General features: G+C 37.4%; 1 protein-coding gene and 1 pseudogene across 2 annotated transcripts in view; one reads left to right on the top strand and one right to left on the bottom strand.

The window, feature by feature from the left end:
* Window positions 1-407: 407 nt before the first annotated feature.
* LOC105749176 lies at window positions 408-15,127 on the bottom strand (annotated as a pseudogene).
* Window positions 15,000-16,908, top strand: part of NSMCE4A (NSE4 homolog A, SMC5-SMC6 complex component) — a 22,319-nt gene continuing 20,410 nt past the window's right edge. Inside the window, exon 1 of one of the 2 annotated variants that reach the window (XR_004232497.1) lies at window positions 15,000-15,475. Coding sequence is in view for 1 of the 2 variants with exons in the window: in XM_031955973.1 (XP_031811833.1) it covers window positions 15,217-15,475 (259 nt within the window). In the remaining variant the exon portion in view is untranslated. The remainder of the gene's footprint in view (window positions 15,476-16,908) is intronic. The other variant, XM_031955973.1, reaches the window with a different exon arrangement.

The raw sequence follows: 16,908 nt of genomic DNA, 5'->3' as shown, positions 1-16,908 counted from the left end.
AACTGAGGCAAACAGGATGAAGTAATTTGCCTTGAGTCACACAGCTAGTAAGTATCTGAGGTCAGGCTTAGTCCTTTATAATTTCACTGCATTCATCTTGAATTATTTCATTTACATTATTATAATCAAATGATTAGTTTCATGGTTCTGTTTATTTCACTTTAGCATCACTTTATATGTCTTTCTGTATTTCTCCATATTCATCATATTCAGTGATTCTTACTGCACAGTAATTACTCTGTTACCTTCATGTAACAGATACTAATCAATAGATATCATTCTTCTTTCTTTTTTCTTTCCTCTTTTCTTTCACTACTAACAAAAAGTAGTACTTAAAATAGTTTGTGGTACACAGGGTCTTTCCCTTTGTCATTGAATTCCTTGGGCTAATCACCTAGAAGGGAATCTCTTGGTCATCCTATAATATGACTATTTTAGTCACTTCTTAGTTTTCCAAAGTAGTTGGGCTAATTTACAAACCCATCAACTGTGCATTAGCGTACCTTTCTACAACAATCCAACACCGATCTCTATAATCTCAGGGGGGCACAGTGGATAGAGCATTGGGTCCAAAGTGGGGAAGGTCTGAGGTATGCCTCCCAGCTACTCTGAACATCCGAGAGAGAACCAGCACCCAAATTCTGACTGCTGCAGCAACTCATCCAACTTTGCACAGTAAAGTCTCCAACTGCCTGTTTTTCTTCCACCTTCCTGCAGTTTCTATTGTGATACAGAATCTTCATTTCAAATGGTTTATAGCTCATTTTGCCAGTACCTGTGATTCCCCCAGTAGAGCCCGTCATTTCTTGTCCCATCCAGTCAATATGCAAGTACTTAATGTCTGGTGAAATAATCACCTCATTCCCTTCTAAAATTCTCCCAGCTGCTGCCAGAAGCAAGGCCATTTCCATTTCTGCTGTGCTGGCCAATTTCACACCAAAGCTGGCAATCATGTTCAGGTCCAAATGATGCAGACCTGCTCTTGAGCTTCCCATAAGCTCCAAGGAATGCAGGATCTGTAGGAGCTTCTTTTCAATGTGTGGTTTCCTCCCCATAGATTTATAGCTTGTATTTTTTGACTGAAATGTGTTTGGTTTTCAAGAAATTCTTGCATAGTGACAAGATTAAAATGTTCCTTAAGATCTGATACATGATCTTCATTCATGGTCCTTCAAAACCACTAATCAAAACACAAGGCAGCTTTTGATCTTGCAGGATGTTTTGTTGAAATTGTCTTTGAGAATTTCTGAAAGATATTATTTATTTGATGACTCTGCAAAGTTTCTATTGAAAGAAAAAAATAAAAATTAACCAGCAGGAGGATGCCATTAAGGGAAAGAAGTTATGAGGTCATAGTACACCATGGTAGGCTAACCCTAAAAGAGATCAGCACCCCAAAAAGTTAGCCACTGCCAGTGTTTTTGATAAAGACCTCATTTCTAAAATATATAAAGAACTGAGTCAAATTTATAAGAATACAAATCATTTCTCAATTGACAAATGGTTAAAGGATATAAATAGAAAATTTTCAGATGAAGAAATGAAAGTCATCTATAGTCATATAAAAAAAGGTTCTAAATCACTATTGATTAGAGAAATGTAAATTAAAACAACTCTGAGGTACCACCTCACACCTATCAGATTGGCTAAGATGACAGGAAAAGATGATGAATGTTGGAGGGGATGTAGAACTGAAACACTAATGCATTGTTGGTAGAGTTCTGAAATGATCCTGCCACTTGGAGAGCAATTTGGAACTATAACCAAAGGGCTATCAAATTGTGTATATCCTTTGATCCACACATGCTCCTACTGGGTCTGTATCCCAAAGAAATCATAAAAGATGTGCAAAAATGTTTATAGTGGCTCTTTTTTGTGGTGACAAAAAATTGGAAATGGAATGGATGTCCATCAATTGGAAAACAGCTGAGTAAATTGTGATATATGAAAATAATGCTATATTATTGTTCTATAAAAAATATGATGAACAGGGTAATTTCAAAAAGGCCTGGAAAGACTGAACTGATGTTGAGTGAAACAAGCAGAACCAGAAAAAGATTGTACAAAGCAATAGCAAGATTGTGAGACGATCAACTTTGATAGACTTGCTCTCTTCAGCCGTTTAGTGATCCAAATCAAGTTCAATAAACTTTGGATGGAAAATGTCATTTACAACCAGAGAGAGAACTTTTACCGCTGAATGTAAATCAACATATGCTATGAACACTTTTTTCCTTCTTTTTTTTTCTTGTGTTTTTTTTTTTATTCTGATTTTTCTTTCTCAACATAATTCATATGGAAATATGTAAAAAATGAATTTGCATATATAATCAAGAAAGAGATAATGCATATATATTTGAGATGTGTATGTATGTATAGATGTATGTATGTATATATATATATTTGTGCGTGTGTAAACATAAATATACCTGTGTTTAACTCTAGCCTGCTTGAGGGAGGTGAAGGGGAAGAAAGGGGAAAAAAAGAATAAAGTAAAAAATAACATCAGAGAGCAAAAGAAAACCTACAAGGAAGCAAAGATGATCAGTTCTGAATATAATATGTTCTATTATTGTATACACTTTCTTGAAATGGAAATTTATTGTGTTATATTTTGAACCCTCTCATGTTCTGAGGTTTATATGACAACTTTTTTCTATTTTCTATTTGTTTTAAATTTAAAAGAAAGAAAAAGAAAAGGAAACATTCCAAAAAAAAAAAAAAAAAAAAGGAGAAAAAGATAAGAGAGTGTGGAGCTCTGTTCCATGGAAGAATGGATATGGATCAGGGCAAAAAGAAGATATGCTTCTTTGATCCATACCTTTGGTAGTTATGTAATATATTGCTATAGTTAAAAGGGGTTAACAAGTACATAGGAGGGGCATTCACAATAGTCACCACCTTTCCCAGTCAAAACATGCTTCCTCTCTAGGCTATTTGTCAATGAGGTACAATCTCTGAAGAACTGAAATTGGGGTTTATTCAAAGGGCAGTAGTCCACAGCAGATTGTAACATTGTGAACATGGTTTTGCCTAAAAGAAGCTGTGATGTTAAAATAATTAAAGGGAGAGGGTGGTAAATGATATTATTAAAGAAACTAATAATGGAAAAGATCATCTGGTCATGTGGAAAGAGTGAGAGTTAGTTATATTCCACTGATACTCTTTTGATTTCAAGAGAATATGGAATCAAATGTCTCTAATATGGATCTAAGATCCAAAATATATAGACAACTAATTGAATATAAAAGACCACAAGTCATTCCCCAATAGATAATCAATGAATTTGAATAAATAATTCTCAAAGTAATTGTAAACAATTAATGACTAGATGAAATAATGTCCTCAAAGCCTAATTAGGATACAAATGCAAATTAAAACAACTCTGAGATTTTACTTCACCCCCCCCCCCAAATTTGGTAAAATATGGGAATAACCAATGTTGGAGAGATTATGGAAAGGTAGGTACACAGATGCATTTTGGTGGTACTGCAAATTAGTGGAATCATTACTGAAAGCAATTTGGAACCATACTATGAAAATAACTAAAATATCCCTATTCTTTGGCCCAGAGATTCCAGAGCTAGCCATATCCTAGGCAAGGAGGTAGGTGCCAAAAGAAATTCCCACATATAAACCAAAACTATTGTAACTTTTTTTTGTGTATCAGTAAAGAACTAGAAACACAAATAATCATCAATGGTTAAATAAATCATTATACATGAATGCAGTGGAAGATTACTACACATTAAAATTAACAAATGACAAATACAGAGAAGCATGAAATATCTTACGTGAACTGAAGCAAACAGAAGTAAGCAGAACCAGGGAAACAACATACACAATTGCTACAACAATGTAAATGGAAGAAATGATGATAACACAATCAAAATAGAATGCTATGAAATTAGAATGACCAAATTTATCACCAAAGAAGAAATATGAGATAACAATTCCCTCCACATGTTTGTAGAAGATTTTATGCAAATGCATAGAAGCTGGAAATGGAATGTCACGTTTGGCTAGGATATTGTTATGTTACGTAAGTCTAGGAAAGTAGTTTGGAGTTATAGTGTAGAGGTTATTGAAAGTCAGGTTTAGAAGTTTATATTTTAGTAAGGATCATACTTTAACTCAGTTGGCCATTGTTTGGGCCCTGATTGACTTAGAGTGAATGTAAAGAGCAATTTTAAATGTTTGGGTCCAAAGTCTTGAGGGTCTTCTCCTCTGAAATTGGATTTTTTTTTAACTAAGTAAAAAAGAAGCCATTCTTTCCCTCTATTCTTCCCTACCCTTAATCAGTCAAATGGGTGTTACTTCAGTCAAACTTGTGTGGGAAAGAGTAGCTATCACAAAAACAGAGAATTTTGAAGAAAAAGCAAAAAGTTCATACCATACAAACTGAGTCCTGTTAAAGACCTTAGCTTAAAAAGGTCAAGGTCTCTCACTGAATCTGAGAATATCTCCAGTCCTGATCTGTACCTCATCATTGGACCAAGACGGCTCTAGAGGAGTGAGGCAGGTGACCTTGCTCAGTTCTCCCTCACTTAAATCACTTGTATGTCATGGCACCCCCTCCCTGATGTCATGGTCCAAGGACAACAAATCAAAAGTTATCTATAAAAATTTATCTTAGAAAAATAAAATAAGTATATGAAGAAGTTTCAAGCATGTTGTATAAACTACCTTATTTTTGAACTCATAGGAGAACTTGGGCAAGAATCTCACCAGTGAAGGCCATGTTATAATCTTTATTGTTAAAGGAAATACATTTACTAGATTACAAAGATGTTGGCATAGTGAAGTATGGGAGTTGTTAGGCTGTGAATTATTCATGATGCCATGATTTCCTGGGTTATAATTTAAGCCAATGGGAATGTTTAAGTAGATAGTTTGTCATCTGCTTTCCAAATTCCTTTTCTTCAGACACATATGAAGATGAAGTTTCTTTCTTTCTTTCTTTCTTTTTATTTAATAGCCTTTTATTTACAGGTTATATGCATGGGTAACTTTACAGCATTAACAATTGCCAAACCTCTTGTTCCAATTTTTCACCTCTTACCCCCCCACCCCCTCCCCTAGATGGCAGGATGACCAGTAGATGTTAAATACATTAAAATATAAATTAGATACACAATAAGTATACATGACCAAACCATTATTTAGCTGTACAAAAAGAATCAGACTTTGAAATATTGTACAATTAGCTTGTGAAGGAAATCAAAAATGCAGGTGGGCATAAATATAGGGATTGGGAATTCGATGTAATGGTTTTTAATGAAGATGAAGTTTCTTAAGTGGAACCAAATACAATCACACTTTTACTACTATACAAAGAAAAGATTTTATCAATTCAAATACACCTTGAATCCTACTTTAACTTGTAGAACTAGTCCAATATCATTCATTTATCCAATCATTGTCATCCATTTCACATATAATGAAACCATTTTGTAAAGATGAGTAATTCTTGCATAAATTTTTAACCTATAGCAGTTAGTACACATTTTTACCAACTTCAAAGTACTGCCCCAAAATATTTGGTTTAATAGAATAAAAAATCTATTTCTTTTCACACAAAGATTTTCATTTTAAAAATATTTGTAGTAATAAGACCTAGCCTGTTTGTAATGTATATTGTAGTGAATATCGTGGACATGGAGTACATTAGTTTTGACTCAATATTCAATCTTTCCCTCATTTAGAATCTTAAGAATAATTTTTTTGTTGTTCTTAACCTTCCAAACACTTAAAAATCATTGGCAGTCTTCTGAAACTTTGGATATTTTTTTCCTTTGTAGTAATGACTAATGACTAATTCTATTTTTTCTTATTTTGGGGGGAGGGGTGAGAATTGGGCAAACTCACAGTCCTTAACTCTTCATATATCCTTTACTTCTACATAAAATCAATTATCAAATCTTGTTGATTCTGCATTTTTATTTCTCATCTCCATCCCCCTTTCTTATTCAGATTTTCATTACTTCTTCCCAAACCACTACAATAACCTCCCTGCTGTCCTCTGTGCCTCAAATTGACAAGCGACCCTCGAAACTCTCTAAAACTCCTTGAAGGAGAGATTCTTCTTGAACCCTGCATCTATGGGACCCATCCTAGGGAAACAAGATAAACAGCTTCACTCTGTTATCTAGTTTGGGACTAGTTGAGTCAGAGGTGGAGAATTCCAACCTTATTGAATTAAAGAGACTCATTCATTTCTATTCAATTCCAGCTCAAACTTCACCCACCAGGTCCTACAGGGAACTGCCCTCTGCTTATAACCAAGGCTTCTATTATAAAAGGAGCCAATCTTAAACCCTCTCCTTGCAGAGGACCTGCCATGCCATACTATTCCAAGGAAACCTCTGCCTGCTGGAATGATATTCTCTTTCAGTGTGACCCTCTCTTTATCTTCACCTAAGACTTTATACCTCTTTGTAGGGATTTGCCTACTGGAAACTTTACTCCCTTGTTGGGACCTTGCCACTAAGGAATTCAGCCTTTTTATTCATGCATTTCAAAGGCTGACTTCCCAGAGTCAATAATAAACTTTTTATCATTCTAGTTTTTTGGGTAAATTCCTTTATGAAGGACCTTTGTGCTGCCAGAAGAGGGTTCCCAAAACTCCCTACCTTGTGTGAATCTTGAAGGGGATTTAGGGAAGCCAAACCTCTTCATTTGGTTCCCTGAACCCCGAACCTGCCACTAACCTCAACATTTAACTCCCCACCAGGAACCCTAATCTCATCATTTGGTTCCCTGAATCTAATCTCATCATTTGATTCCCTGACCGGGAATTGAGGGGAGACTACCTTGAATCGAATCTCATCAAAATGTCTCTCCTCACCAATTTATCCTTTATATGGCTATAAAAGTGATCTTGACAAAGCAATGGCCTGATCAATGTCTCTCCACCACTCCACAAACTCCAGGAGCTTCTTGTTACTTGTAGTATCAAATAGAAATTTTTTGGTTTGCAACTAGACTTCAGTCTTCTTGCTTTATGGCAAAATATTCTCCTTCACAGATTATCATTACAATCACATTAGGTGTTTTTTGGCTGATCCTCACCCACAATATTCCAGGTCTACTGGAATGCAAATGTATTCTGGCTTCTGGCATTCTGACAAATGTGCATTTGCATAGAATGGCCTGCATCTGTAATGAACACCTCCCCTCTACCTCTTAGAATACGTGGTTTCCTTCAAAGGTTAGTATAAATACTATTTTCTACATGAAACCTTTCTTGAACCCCTAAATACAAATGCCTTCTCTTTCCTCCCCCCCCCCCAATTATATATAAAGAGATATAAATCCCCACCCTTTAACAGGTAGGATTGGGACAGTTCCCAGGACAGCACTAAGCATCAGGTTTTGTAGATGGAGGAAAGCCTGAGTCTTGATTAGCCAAGAAGCAAAATGCTGAACACCTATATAATAGGCTTGCTGAATTGATTCCAGGTGTTCTTGGAAAGAATACATAAAGATATGACATTACCTGAGGTTGTGGAGAGTAAAAGACTTGAATGACAGACTGGAGCCGCCTGAAAAGTAGACAAGTAAGAGAGCTGGTCCCATGATGCTCCTGGGTCTGCAATTTTATTGTTACTGTTTTTGTTCACTTGTGTCTGATTTTTCATTGACCCCATTTGGAGTTTTCTTGGCAAAGATACTGGAATAGTTTGCCATTTCCTTCTCCAACTCATTTTACAGAAAAGGAAACTGAGGCAAATGTGGTTAAATTACTTGTCCAAGGTCACATAGCTAGGAAGTGTCTGAGGCAGGATTTGAACTTAGGTAGATGAGTCTTCCTGATTCCAAGCCTTGCAATCTATAGACTGTGCTCTAAAAGAGCTCCCTGAATGAAATCATTCTCTCTTTCCTAGAACTAAAGGAGGAAATGGCAAGCTACTGCAGTATCTTTACCAAGAAAATTCCAAATAAGGTTCTAGAACTGGACATGACTAAAAAACAAAGAACTCAAAAGTTTTAAACTTTAAACAACAAAATCCAAAGATTTTACTTTGCTCTAAGCTGAAGAACTCAATTACTTTTCTATATATCTCGTGGTATATTTTAAATTAGAACTCCAGTTTCTATTTGCTATTTTTTTTAATACTTGGATTTATTTGATATCCATTATTTTTGATAGCTTTTTGTATAACTAGCAATTGGTAGGAAGAAATTAATTAAATTAAGAACATAAGTTTAGGGGGCTATCATCCTCCTTAAAAGCAATTCAGTAAGTGGCTTTCCTTTTGAAGCCAGATTTGTATCCCTATGCCAAAGATATTTGAAGGATAGCAGCTAGAAAGATCCTATGTTGAAACTTCTTTTGGAGACTGAGAGACTATCCAGCCTTGGTTGCCCAAGACCTTATGTTTCCTTTCCCCCCTGCACCCCCCTTCTTCCTTTCTCTGTCTCTTTTTTTCTGACTCTCTCTGTGTCTGTCTCAGTCTCTCTGTCTCTGTCTCTGTCTCTCTCTCATGCTATTACCCTCTCTCCTATTCTCTGCAAAGGTAGTCCACATTGTCAGTTAGTAAACATTTAATAAATACCTACTATGTGCCAGCATAGATAGGTGGCAAATGGGTAGAGTGCCCAGGCTGAAGTCAGAACTCTTGATTTTAAATCTCATTTCCAACACTTATTAGCTGTGTGACCTTGAGCAAAATTATTTAACCCTGTTTGCCTCAGTTCCCTCACCTGCAAAATGAGCTAAAGAAAGAAATGGCAAACCACTTTAGTATCCTAGATACTCTTTAGAGCTTTGTCTATTCTGGATTCCCCTTCCCTTATTACATATAGGGGATGATCATGCTACAATAGTATAGAAACAAAATCAATTACATTTGAGTTTATATATACTGTAGGTACAATCTACTATTATTGATATAGGCTCATGTCAAGTGAATTGTACTCCCATATTATTTGCCACATTTGAATCTGACATTATCATCTTAAAATTAAAAATTCTTTGCATGGAAGGTAAAAGTACCATAATAATAAAAAGTACTTACTAATCTCATGTTTCTCCACATAGTTCACTTTGGCAAGTAAAATGTAATTGTTCATTTCTTCTCAAATATATGAGAGGAACTTTTAAATTATTAAAAATAGAACTCAAGAAAAATAAAAAACATTTAGTGTTTTCAACAATTAAACACGTTTTCTTGTGTTTTTATTATCTCTGGTTTTTAAGTGAAATAATATCCACATAGATAAAAACATAATTATTTGAGGAGAAAAGCCAGCGGAGCAGCTGAAACCAGTATAAGCAAGGACAAGACAGTTTAAATAGCAATAATACAAAAACACAAAATGAAAATTAATAAAATTTTTAAAAGAGCTGCTAGGAGGCTCAATAGATGAGAGTGGGGCCAAAAGTTGGGAAGACCTGACTTCAGTGCTGTCTCAGACACTTACTGTGTGACACTGGTAAGCCATTTAACTATTTGTCTCAGTTTCCTCATCTGTAAAATGAACTAAAGGAGGAAATGGCAAGCTACTGCAGTATCTTTACCAAGAAAATCCCAAATAAGGTCCTAGAATTGAACATGACTAAAAAACAAAGAACTTAAAAGTTTTTTACTTTAAACAACAAAAGTCAAATTTAAAAAATACAATCTACTATATTTATTCCTTGGATTCACCTATATTGTTATTGATGGAGAATAAAGACCACTATGATTGTTTTGTATGAATGTTTCAGCTGTAAATAGCATGAAATTTAATAAATTGAAATAACAAGTTCGAAATTTATTTGCACACCACACACTAGCAGTGCAAGGACATTTTTCCCCCTAGAGAAAAGAGGTTTCTAATAACAAAACCAAACTTTTAGTAAAATCACATAAGCAACATCAAAATGACTACCTTTTGTGAGGTTGCTTACAGAATTGTTAAATGTAAAAAGTCCCAGTTGATAGATAGAACATTGGTCCCCTTACACTTTATCAAAATAATGCTTGTCTAATCATATGCAAAGCAACTTTGAGTGGTTGCACTTGATATTATGATGAGAAAGATAATTGCATCTATGTCTGAAGGCTTTGTGATTGAGAAATTAAAATCTTCCCACTTCAAATAGCAAGTGGATGAAGGAGCAGATGTAATTAAAAAGGATAATTTGATTACATTTTACTCTATTATCTAGAAACAGATTTTAGGGAAGTTTGTTCCCTTGTAAACTTAATGATGACAATACCATATCAAGAAAATAATTTAAATATAATTGATAGATCTTTAAAAATGAAAATGATGCATTATCAGAGATCTGCACTGATGGAGCTCAGTTGATGCAAAGATGAAAACAGGCTGACGAACACTAGCTTATAATTTGACCTCTTAGGTAATTTTTATACAGTGTATTGCACAGGCAGTTAAATGAATACAATTAATTTACTTTTTCAATTCATTAGCAAATATAAGAATAAAAAGTAATGACCAGACAATAAAATATCAAATTAACTTTAAAAAAAACTTTATGGGGATGCTAGATGGTACAGTGGATAAAGCACCAGCCCGGAAGTTAGGAGGAACTGAGTTAAAATCTGACCTCAGACACTTAATACTTCCCAGCTGTGTGACCCTGGGTAAGTCACTTAATCCCAATTGCAAAAAAAAAAAAAAAAAAAAAAAAAAAAACCCAAAAAATCTATATCCCTTTACAAAACATGATTAAGTTTTTCTTTGATTGAATTAGATGGGGCTGGGTGGCAACTGGCCATACTTCTTATGGCCTCAAGTGAGTAACATTGTGGAGTGTCCAAATTCTATTCTCTGTCCCCAGTTATTCACTTATTTTTATCCGTGTGGACCCACGTTTCATTCAGAATCTACTTTTTCCATTGTACCCTTCGTCAAATTCTCCTTGGAGGATTATGTTATGCAGTCTATGATATCTTTCAATTATACAGTTTAGATCTTTATTTCAGTTTTTAGATCTCTAAAACATTTTCCTTCCTCAATGAGTTCAGTGCCTGGTTCAGTCTTTTTCATCACCAAAACTCCTGTTCTTATATAAGAGAACGTCAACATTAAGGGCCTATTTATTGTATATATACCTTGCTTGTAACTATTTACTTATTTCTTCCCTTTTAGATTGTGAACTCTCTGATTTTTGCCTCTTTTTGTATCCCCAGAACTTAGTGCACATGCGCACACACACACACACACGAATTATTTACATGTTGACTCATTTTTGAATGTGAAGTGAGTATCAGAGGCAAAAATGGTTTTTGTCTTTCTTTGGCACATAGCAAGCACTTAATGCCTCTTGACCAACTTATATCAGAGGGCATCAGTGCATCAAGCTAACCATGGAGACTTCATTTAGGACATATTTATTTTCTTTATGTGATTTTAAGTATATATTGAAGACATCCTCCATCCAGGACCCTCATTTGTTACCATAAATTTTCACTGGTTCAGTAGAGAAAATTTAGCATTTTTTTTTCTCATTTGGACTATATTTGAAGTTAGTTTTCTGATGTATTTCCTTTACAATCAGGCTGTTTTTTTTTTTTTTTGTTTGTTTGTTTGTTTGGTTTTTTTTTTTTTTTTGCATTAACTTCAGCATGATTGAATGCCTGAGTAGATATATCTGTGGTACTGTTGGGCCAATTTTGAGTATAATGGATTCTTCCATAATGCATTATGGAGAGTGCATCCTTAGAATATTGGTGCATCTAAAGTATACTACAAGAACTGACCCAGTAAATTCCAGCAGGTAGCATTGACAACTGTTCTCAATGGAGACATAGACATAGAAAGAAGCAGCATTCCAAGCAAGAATGTAAAACTCCAGCAGCAAAGGCAGCTAACTTTGGATTCAAGGGAGAATTAGCTCTGTAATTTGAGAGTTTAGAAGTAGAGAGGAACAGACTCTGGGAAGCCAATGGAGTGGTTCACCCAGCAATGATGCTTTTCCTAGCAAGTAGTAGTGTTATGGGGCCAGATCTCTGAACTTGAAACAAAGGATTCTTACAAGGTACTAAGTCAGTGGAATTAATAGAGACAATAGTTATCTAATTTAGCATTATGATTCAATATGATTGATTTAATCCTACAAGGAGATATTATGGGCCAGAACTTGAAACAAGGTACTAAGTGGAATTAAGGAGACAATGGTCACATCTAATTTAGCATTGATTTAATCCTACAACAAATATTGGTTTCCTAGTGATATAATGATTGGTTTGTACTCAGTGTGGGACATATAAGCCAGAAGTTCTCAGGGCCAGATACACAAGACCACTCTCAGAGGAGGAGACAGATTCATCCCATCTTCCACTTTTGTTGTGGCTGGAGGCTGAAGCACAAACCTTTGGATATTTAGAGAGATTTAGAGGGCAGAGAAGGAGGCAGGAACTCAAGCTCATGGAACCAAGAAGAGAGGAAGGCCTCCAGAAAACTAGCTGAGCCCCAAGTGAAGGAGATAGGACTTTGAAAGAGATAATAAAGGATTTGGACTATAACACCTGGCTGCATTCGGGTGATTATTGAATTGAAAAAGAAGGCTGCCTCCAGAGACCCCAAGAAAACCTCAACAGAGAACATTACATTTCAGAGAGAATATTACATTTTGACATCCAACATGGGGCAATAGTAGAGAAGAGAAACAGAGATATTAAGACACTCCTCCAAAAACAAAAGGAGGGGAAGGAGACACAGGTAACCCTAGAGAACTTCTAAATTTAGTTCTCTATACCATTAGTTTTTTAATTTTTGATAAAGATGCACTGGTTCCAGCAGACAGGTTTTATAACTCAACAGAAGGGCAGTGTCCAGTGCAAGCAGCTCTACTATCTTTAGTTAATCGCCAGGTGATTGGGAGAGATCCAGAAAGAGGTGAATGGAAGGGACCAGATAGGTTAATTGCTTGGGGAAGAGGGTTTGCTTGTATTTCTACAGATGGAGAAAGAATCAGATGGGTGCCAATGAGCTATATCCGCCTTGTCCACTGGAGAGACAGAAAAAGAAAAACTTCGAAACAAAGAAGACATAAAAAACATCTGACACTGAAAGAGCATGGCTGATAATGAGACTGTTAAAGAACTTTTAAAACCAGCAGGAATTATTGGATTCCCTGAGATGAAAAATTGTTAATGAAACTATTGCAGGACTTTAAAACTTGCAGGAATTATTGGATTCCTGGCACATGAACTAATGGACAATAGATTCCTTTTGGACTATTTCTAGGACTTATGGACATGTATAATTTCTCATGTTGATTCATTGTTGATTCATGTTGATTCACTACTAGCCTGTGTTACTATGTGCTTATATAATTTATGTAATTATGTGTAATACCTCCCATATTGATGGATTTATGTATACCTATTTTAAGAGTGAGACCCTTCAGAAACACACTAATCTGATTTGATTTCCCATTTCCTTTGGTGTTTTCATCTCCCTTCCTGAAGATGTCAGGGAGGGCATGTTCACCTCCTTTTATGGTGTTTTCACCTCTTTTTTGAGCAGTCAAGGTGTGATCACTGCCTTTTTGGAGGTTCTCACCTCCTTGAGAACTCAGGGAGGTCATGACCATCTATGTTCTAAGACAAAAAAAAAAAAAGTGGGAGATGTTATGGGCTAGAACTCTGAACTTGAAACAAAAGGATTCTTACATAGTAGTGTGAAAAATTAAAAAAAAAATGAAAAATATCTCTGATCCCTCCTTCACGTGATACATGAATTTTGCCTCGATGTATTCCCCATGTGTACACCTCACTACTTGTATACTCTGTTCCCATTCTTCCCACAGATTCTGTAATTGTGGGAGGTAGGTCACAGATTTGTGTGGGGAAATGTTTTGTAACTTGTTTTTTACTATGCTATCTTATCTATGCCTTTGCCATGAGCTAATTGTGTCTACCAGCTGACTGATAAAGGCTCACCAATGGATGCCATAAGCTCTTTAAGGAATGTGAATCCACCAGTATCCTTAGAATCTGAGAGTGTCATCCCTTGGAAGAAAAAACCAGTGTGTAAGTATAAGCTAGGAAATTTGCCTAAAGGGAGTATAATCTAATTCACTGTATTGAGAAATATGAGTAGCTACATATAGTTTTTCAAGTTTGAACAAGACTAGCCAAGTTTTTTTAAAAGTCCATTAAAAGGAAGTCTCTTTATGAATTTTATTACAACTTGAGAACAGAGCACAAGAAACTTCTACGTTGCTCTAAAATACTCTTGGTTTTCTTGGATCAAAGGACTTTGAAGAGTGAGCTAAGAGGAGAAATTATTTTTCTTTAGTGGTGATAAAGATTCAATAGATTCATTTATGACAAATTTTCTCCTGAAATTTGTATACTTTAAAATACTCTTGCTTTTCAGGATCAAAGGATTTCAAAGAGTGAGCTAAGAGAAAAAATTACTATTTTTTCTTTAGTGATGATAAAGGTTCAATAGATTTAATTTATGATAAAAATTTTCTCCTGAAATTTGTATATTTGGTGAATAATTTTGAAAAATTGAGTACTAAGTAAATCAAAGGATGAATCTCCAATTCATTTTTCATTATTAAATAGAATATGAGAATTGCTATATTTCCACATAAGGTTTTATGAAAAGTGAGGATGTATAAAAGGTAATGAGAGACAGTGCTAAGCAAAAAGTACACCCCCCATCCCCTAGCCTGGGGCATCTGCATGGGACGTCGGCTGCAAAATCCTGGGCACAGAGTCTTCACTTGGGGTCTGTAAAAATAGTTTTCCTCGAGGCAATCAGTCTTTAGTTGAATTCGAACTCAGGTCCTGCTGACTCCAGAGCCGTATCTCTACCCCTTGTAACTGTCCCTTGCTATTATTATTAATTTTTTTTAATATTCTGGTAACTATTTCAGAAGAATTGGCTTCTACTGCAATCTTATGCATTTTATTTTCTGCACTTGAAAACATTACGAGAAGAGATCTACAGGCTTCACCGGGACGCACAAAAAGGTTAAGAACCATTGGCGTGGGGAAGCCGTGACAACCTTCGCCCACAGGGGGTGCATCCGAGGACTACGTTTATAAATCAAACGCGTTTTGTGCCTCCTGGACCACCGTCCTCCTATTAATTTGGAACAGGAAGAGACATTATCTAATCTAAAAGCGGGAAGCCACGGGGAGATACCGCGCATGCGTACCACCGCAACTCTCTCCCTTCCCCCTTTCTTCTCTCAGGTTAACAGCTACTCTTCTCCGCGAGGAAACTGCGGGTACTGGGGTCATGTTGAGCAACTACGGCCGCGGCACCCCGCGGGCGGGCACCAGCCGGCAGCGGGACTCGCTCCCGCCCGCCCCACGAGAAGCGAGCGGCTGTCGGACACCGCAGCGTAGCCAGGGTATCGACGACCGCGGTGATGGCGTCGAGGCGGCGGAGGACGAGACCTGTCCGGCCCCCGATCCGAACTTCGAGCTGGAGGGCGACGACGGCAAGCGACGCCTGATCCGCCACCAGTACCGCGAGCTCATCCACAACGTGCAACGTGAGCGGGGGAGGGGAGGGACGGGGGCGGGGCCATTCTCGCTGCCTCCGGATGGGGGAGTCCCCTCCCTCCGGCCTTGGGCTGTGATTTTTTCTAAATGGAGCCGCTGCTTTGGGCCACTTGCGGAATGCCTCCCCCGCCTCTGTGTTCCGTCCGCTAGTTGACCACGTGCTGCGTGCCTCAAGTGCGTGCCCAGGGGCGCTTTGCAGTTAGCTTCTCTTTTGATCCTCTCTGCCCCTCTGGGAGGAAAGGGTGGAAAACAGATGGACCTGTGTAGTGACTGGTCCAGGGTCACCCTGTTAGGCTGCTCAGAACTACCCCGTGGGCCACTTACCTTCCCCTATCCTGAATCACTATAATAATGAGTACTTAATAATATGCATCTAATTAGCCCCCTTTCTGGTTTGCTAAGAGTGCTTTACTGTAATAGCACACATTTAATTTGTGCCTTTTAAGGTTCACAAAACGCTTTTCAAACCAGCATCTTCTATTGTCTTCGTAATCAAGGTGCTATTATCCCCATATTCCTGATGAGCAAACTGAGGCAGGCGTTGTCCGGTCACCCCCCCCCCCCCCCCCCAGAAAGTGCCTGAGCTGTATTTGAACTCGAGACTTCTTTCTTTCCTTCCCTACCGCCGGGACGCCCTTAGGCAGCTGCCGTAAATAACATGAACGATGTGTAGCACTAACCCAGGGCATTGAAGTACCTACAAAGATCCTATCTCACCTTGTCAGCCACCGGGGAGGTAGAAGCTGTTAGCCCTGCGCCTGATGTCGGTAGCTACCCCTGTCCGAGCCCGTTTTCTCATCTCTCAAATAGCCCGGGTACTTGGGTCCAAGGCAGAGGGGGCCGTAGTAAGGGCTCGCAAGCATGCTTGCTAACTTGACTACTCCGGAAGATTGAAGAAAGCACTTGATCATGTGCCGTTTTTGTTCTGCTTTTCTTCCTTCAATTTTGATTGCCTGTGCCCCAGCCCTGATTTGTCCCTAGCGACCTTTGAAACAAAGATCACAAAGATATTGTGCTGGTGGGATCTCAGAAAATAATCATTCCAAAACCAAATGAGAGCCGCGGAATAGGAGGCTGCAGTGAGAGGGGCCCGGATTAAGCCTGCATCCTCATTTTCTCATTCTGGATCATGTCAAGGGCCTTTCCTGCTCCAGAGGACTTTGATGTAGCACTTTGTGATGTAGAGTGTACTTTTTCAGACTGTTTAAAGAGCAGAATGATGTTTATTTAATCATAATAATCATGAATCAGTTTGCATGATAATGGCCCACAATGCAAGTAGAGGAACAGGGTATAATGGACAGAGTTATCTGACTTCTGAGACTGGAAGACTGGTTTCAAGTCCTATCTCTTGATATATACGGACTAGGTGACCCTGAACAAGTCCTCGGGTCTCTGGTGACTGAGATAAAAGTTACAGAAC

This window comes from Sarcophilus harrisii, chromosome 2 (genome assembly GCF_902635505.1).
Source record: "Sarcophilus harrisii chromosome 2, mSarHar1.11, whole genome shotgun sequence".
In the NCBI taxonomy this organism is placed as follows: Eukaryota; Metazoa; Chordata; class Mammalia; order Dasyuromorphia; family Dasyuridae; genus Sarcophilus; species Sarcophilus harrisii.
This window is presented reverse-complemented; position numbering and strand designations above follow the sequence as displayed.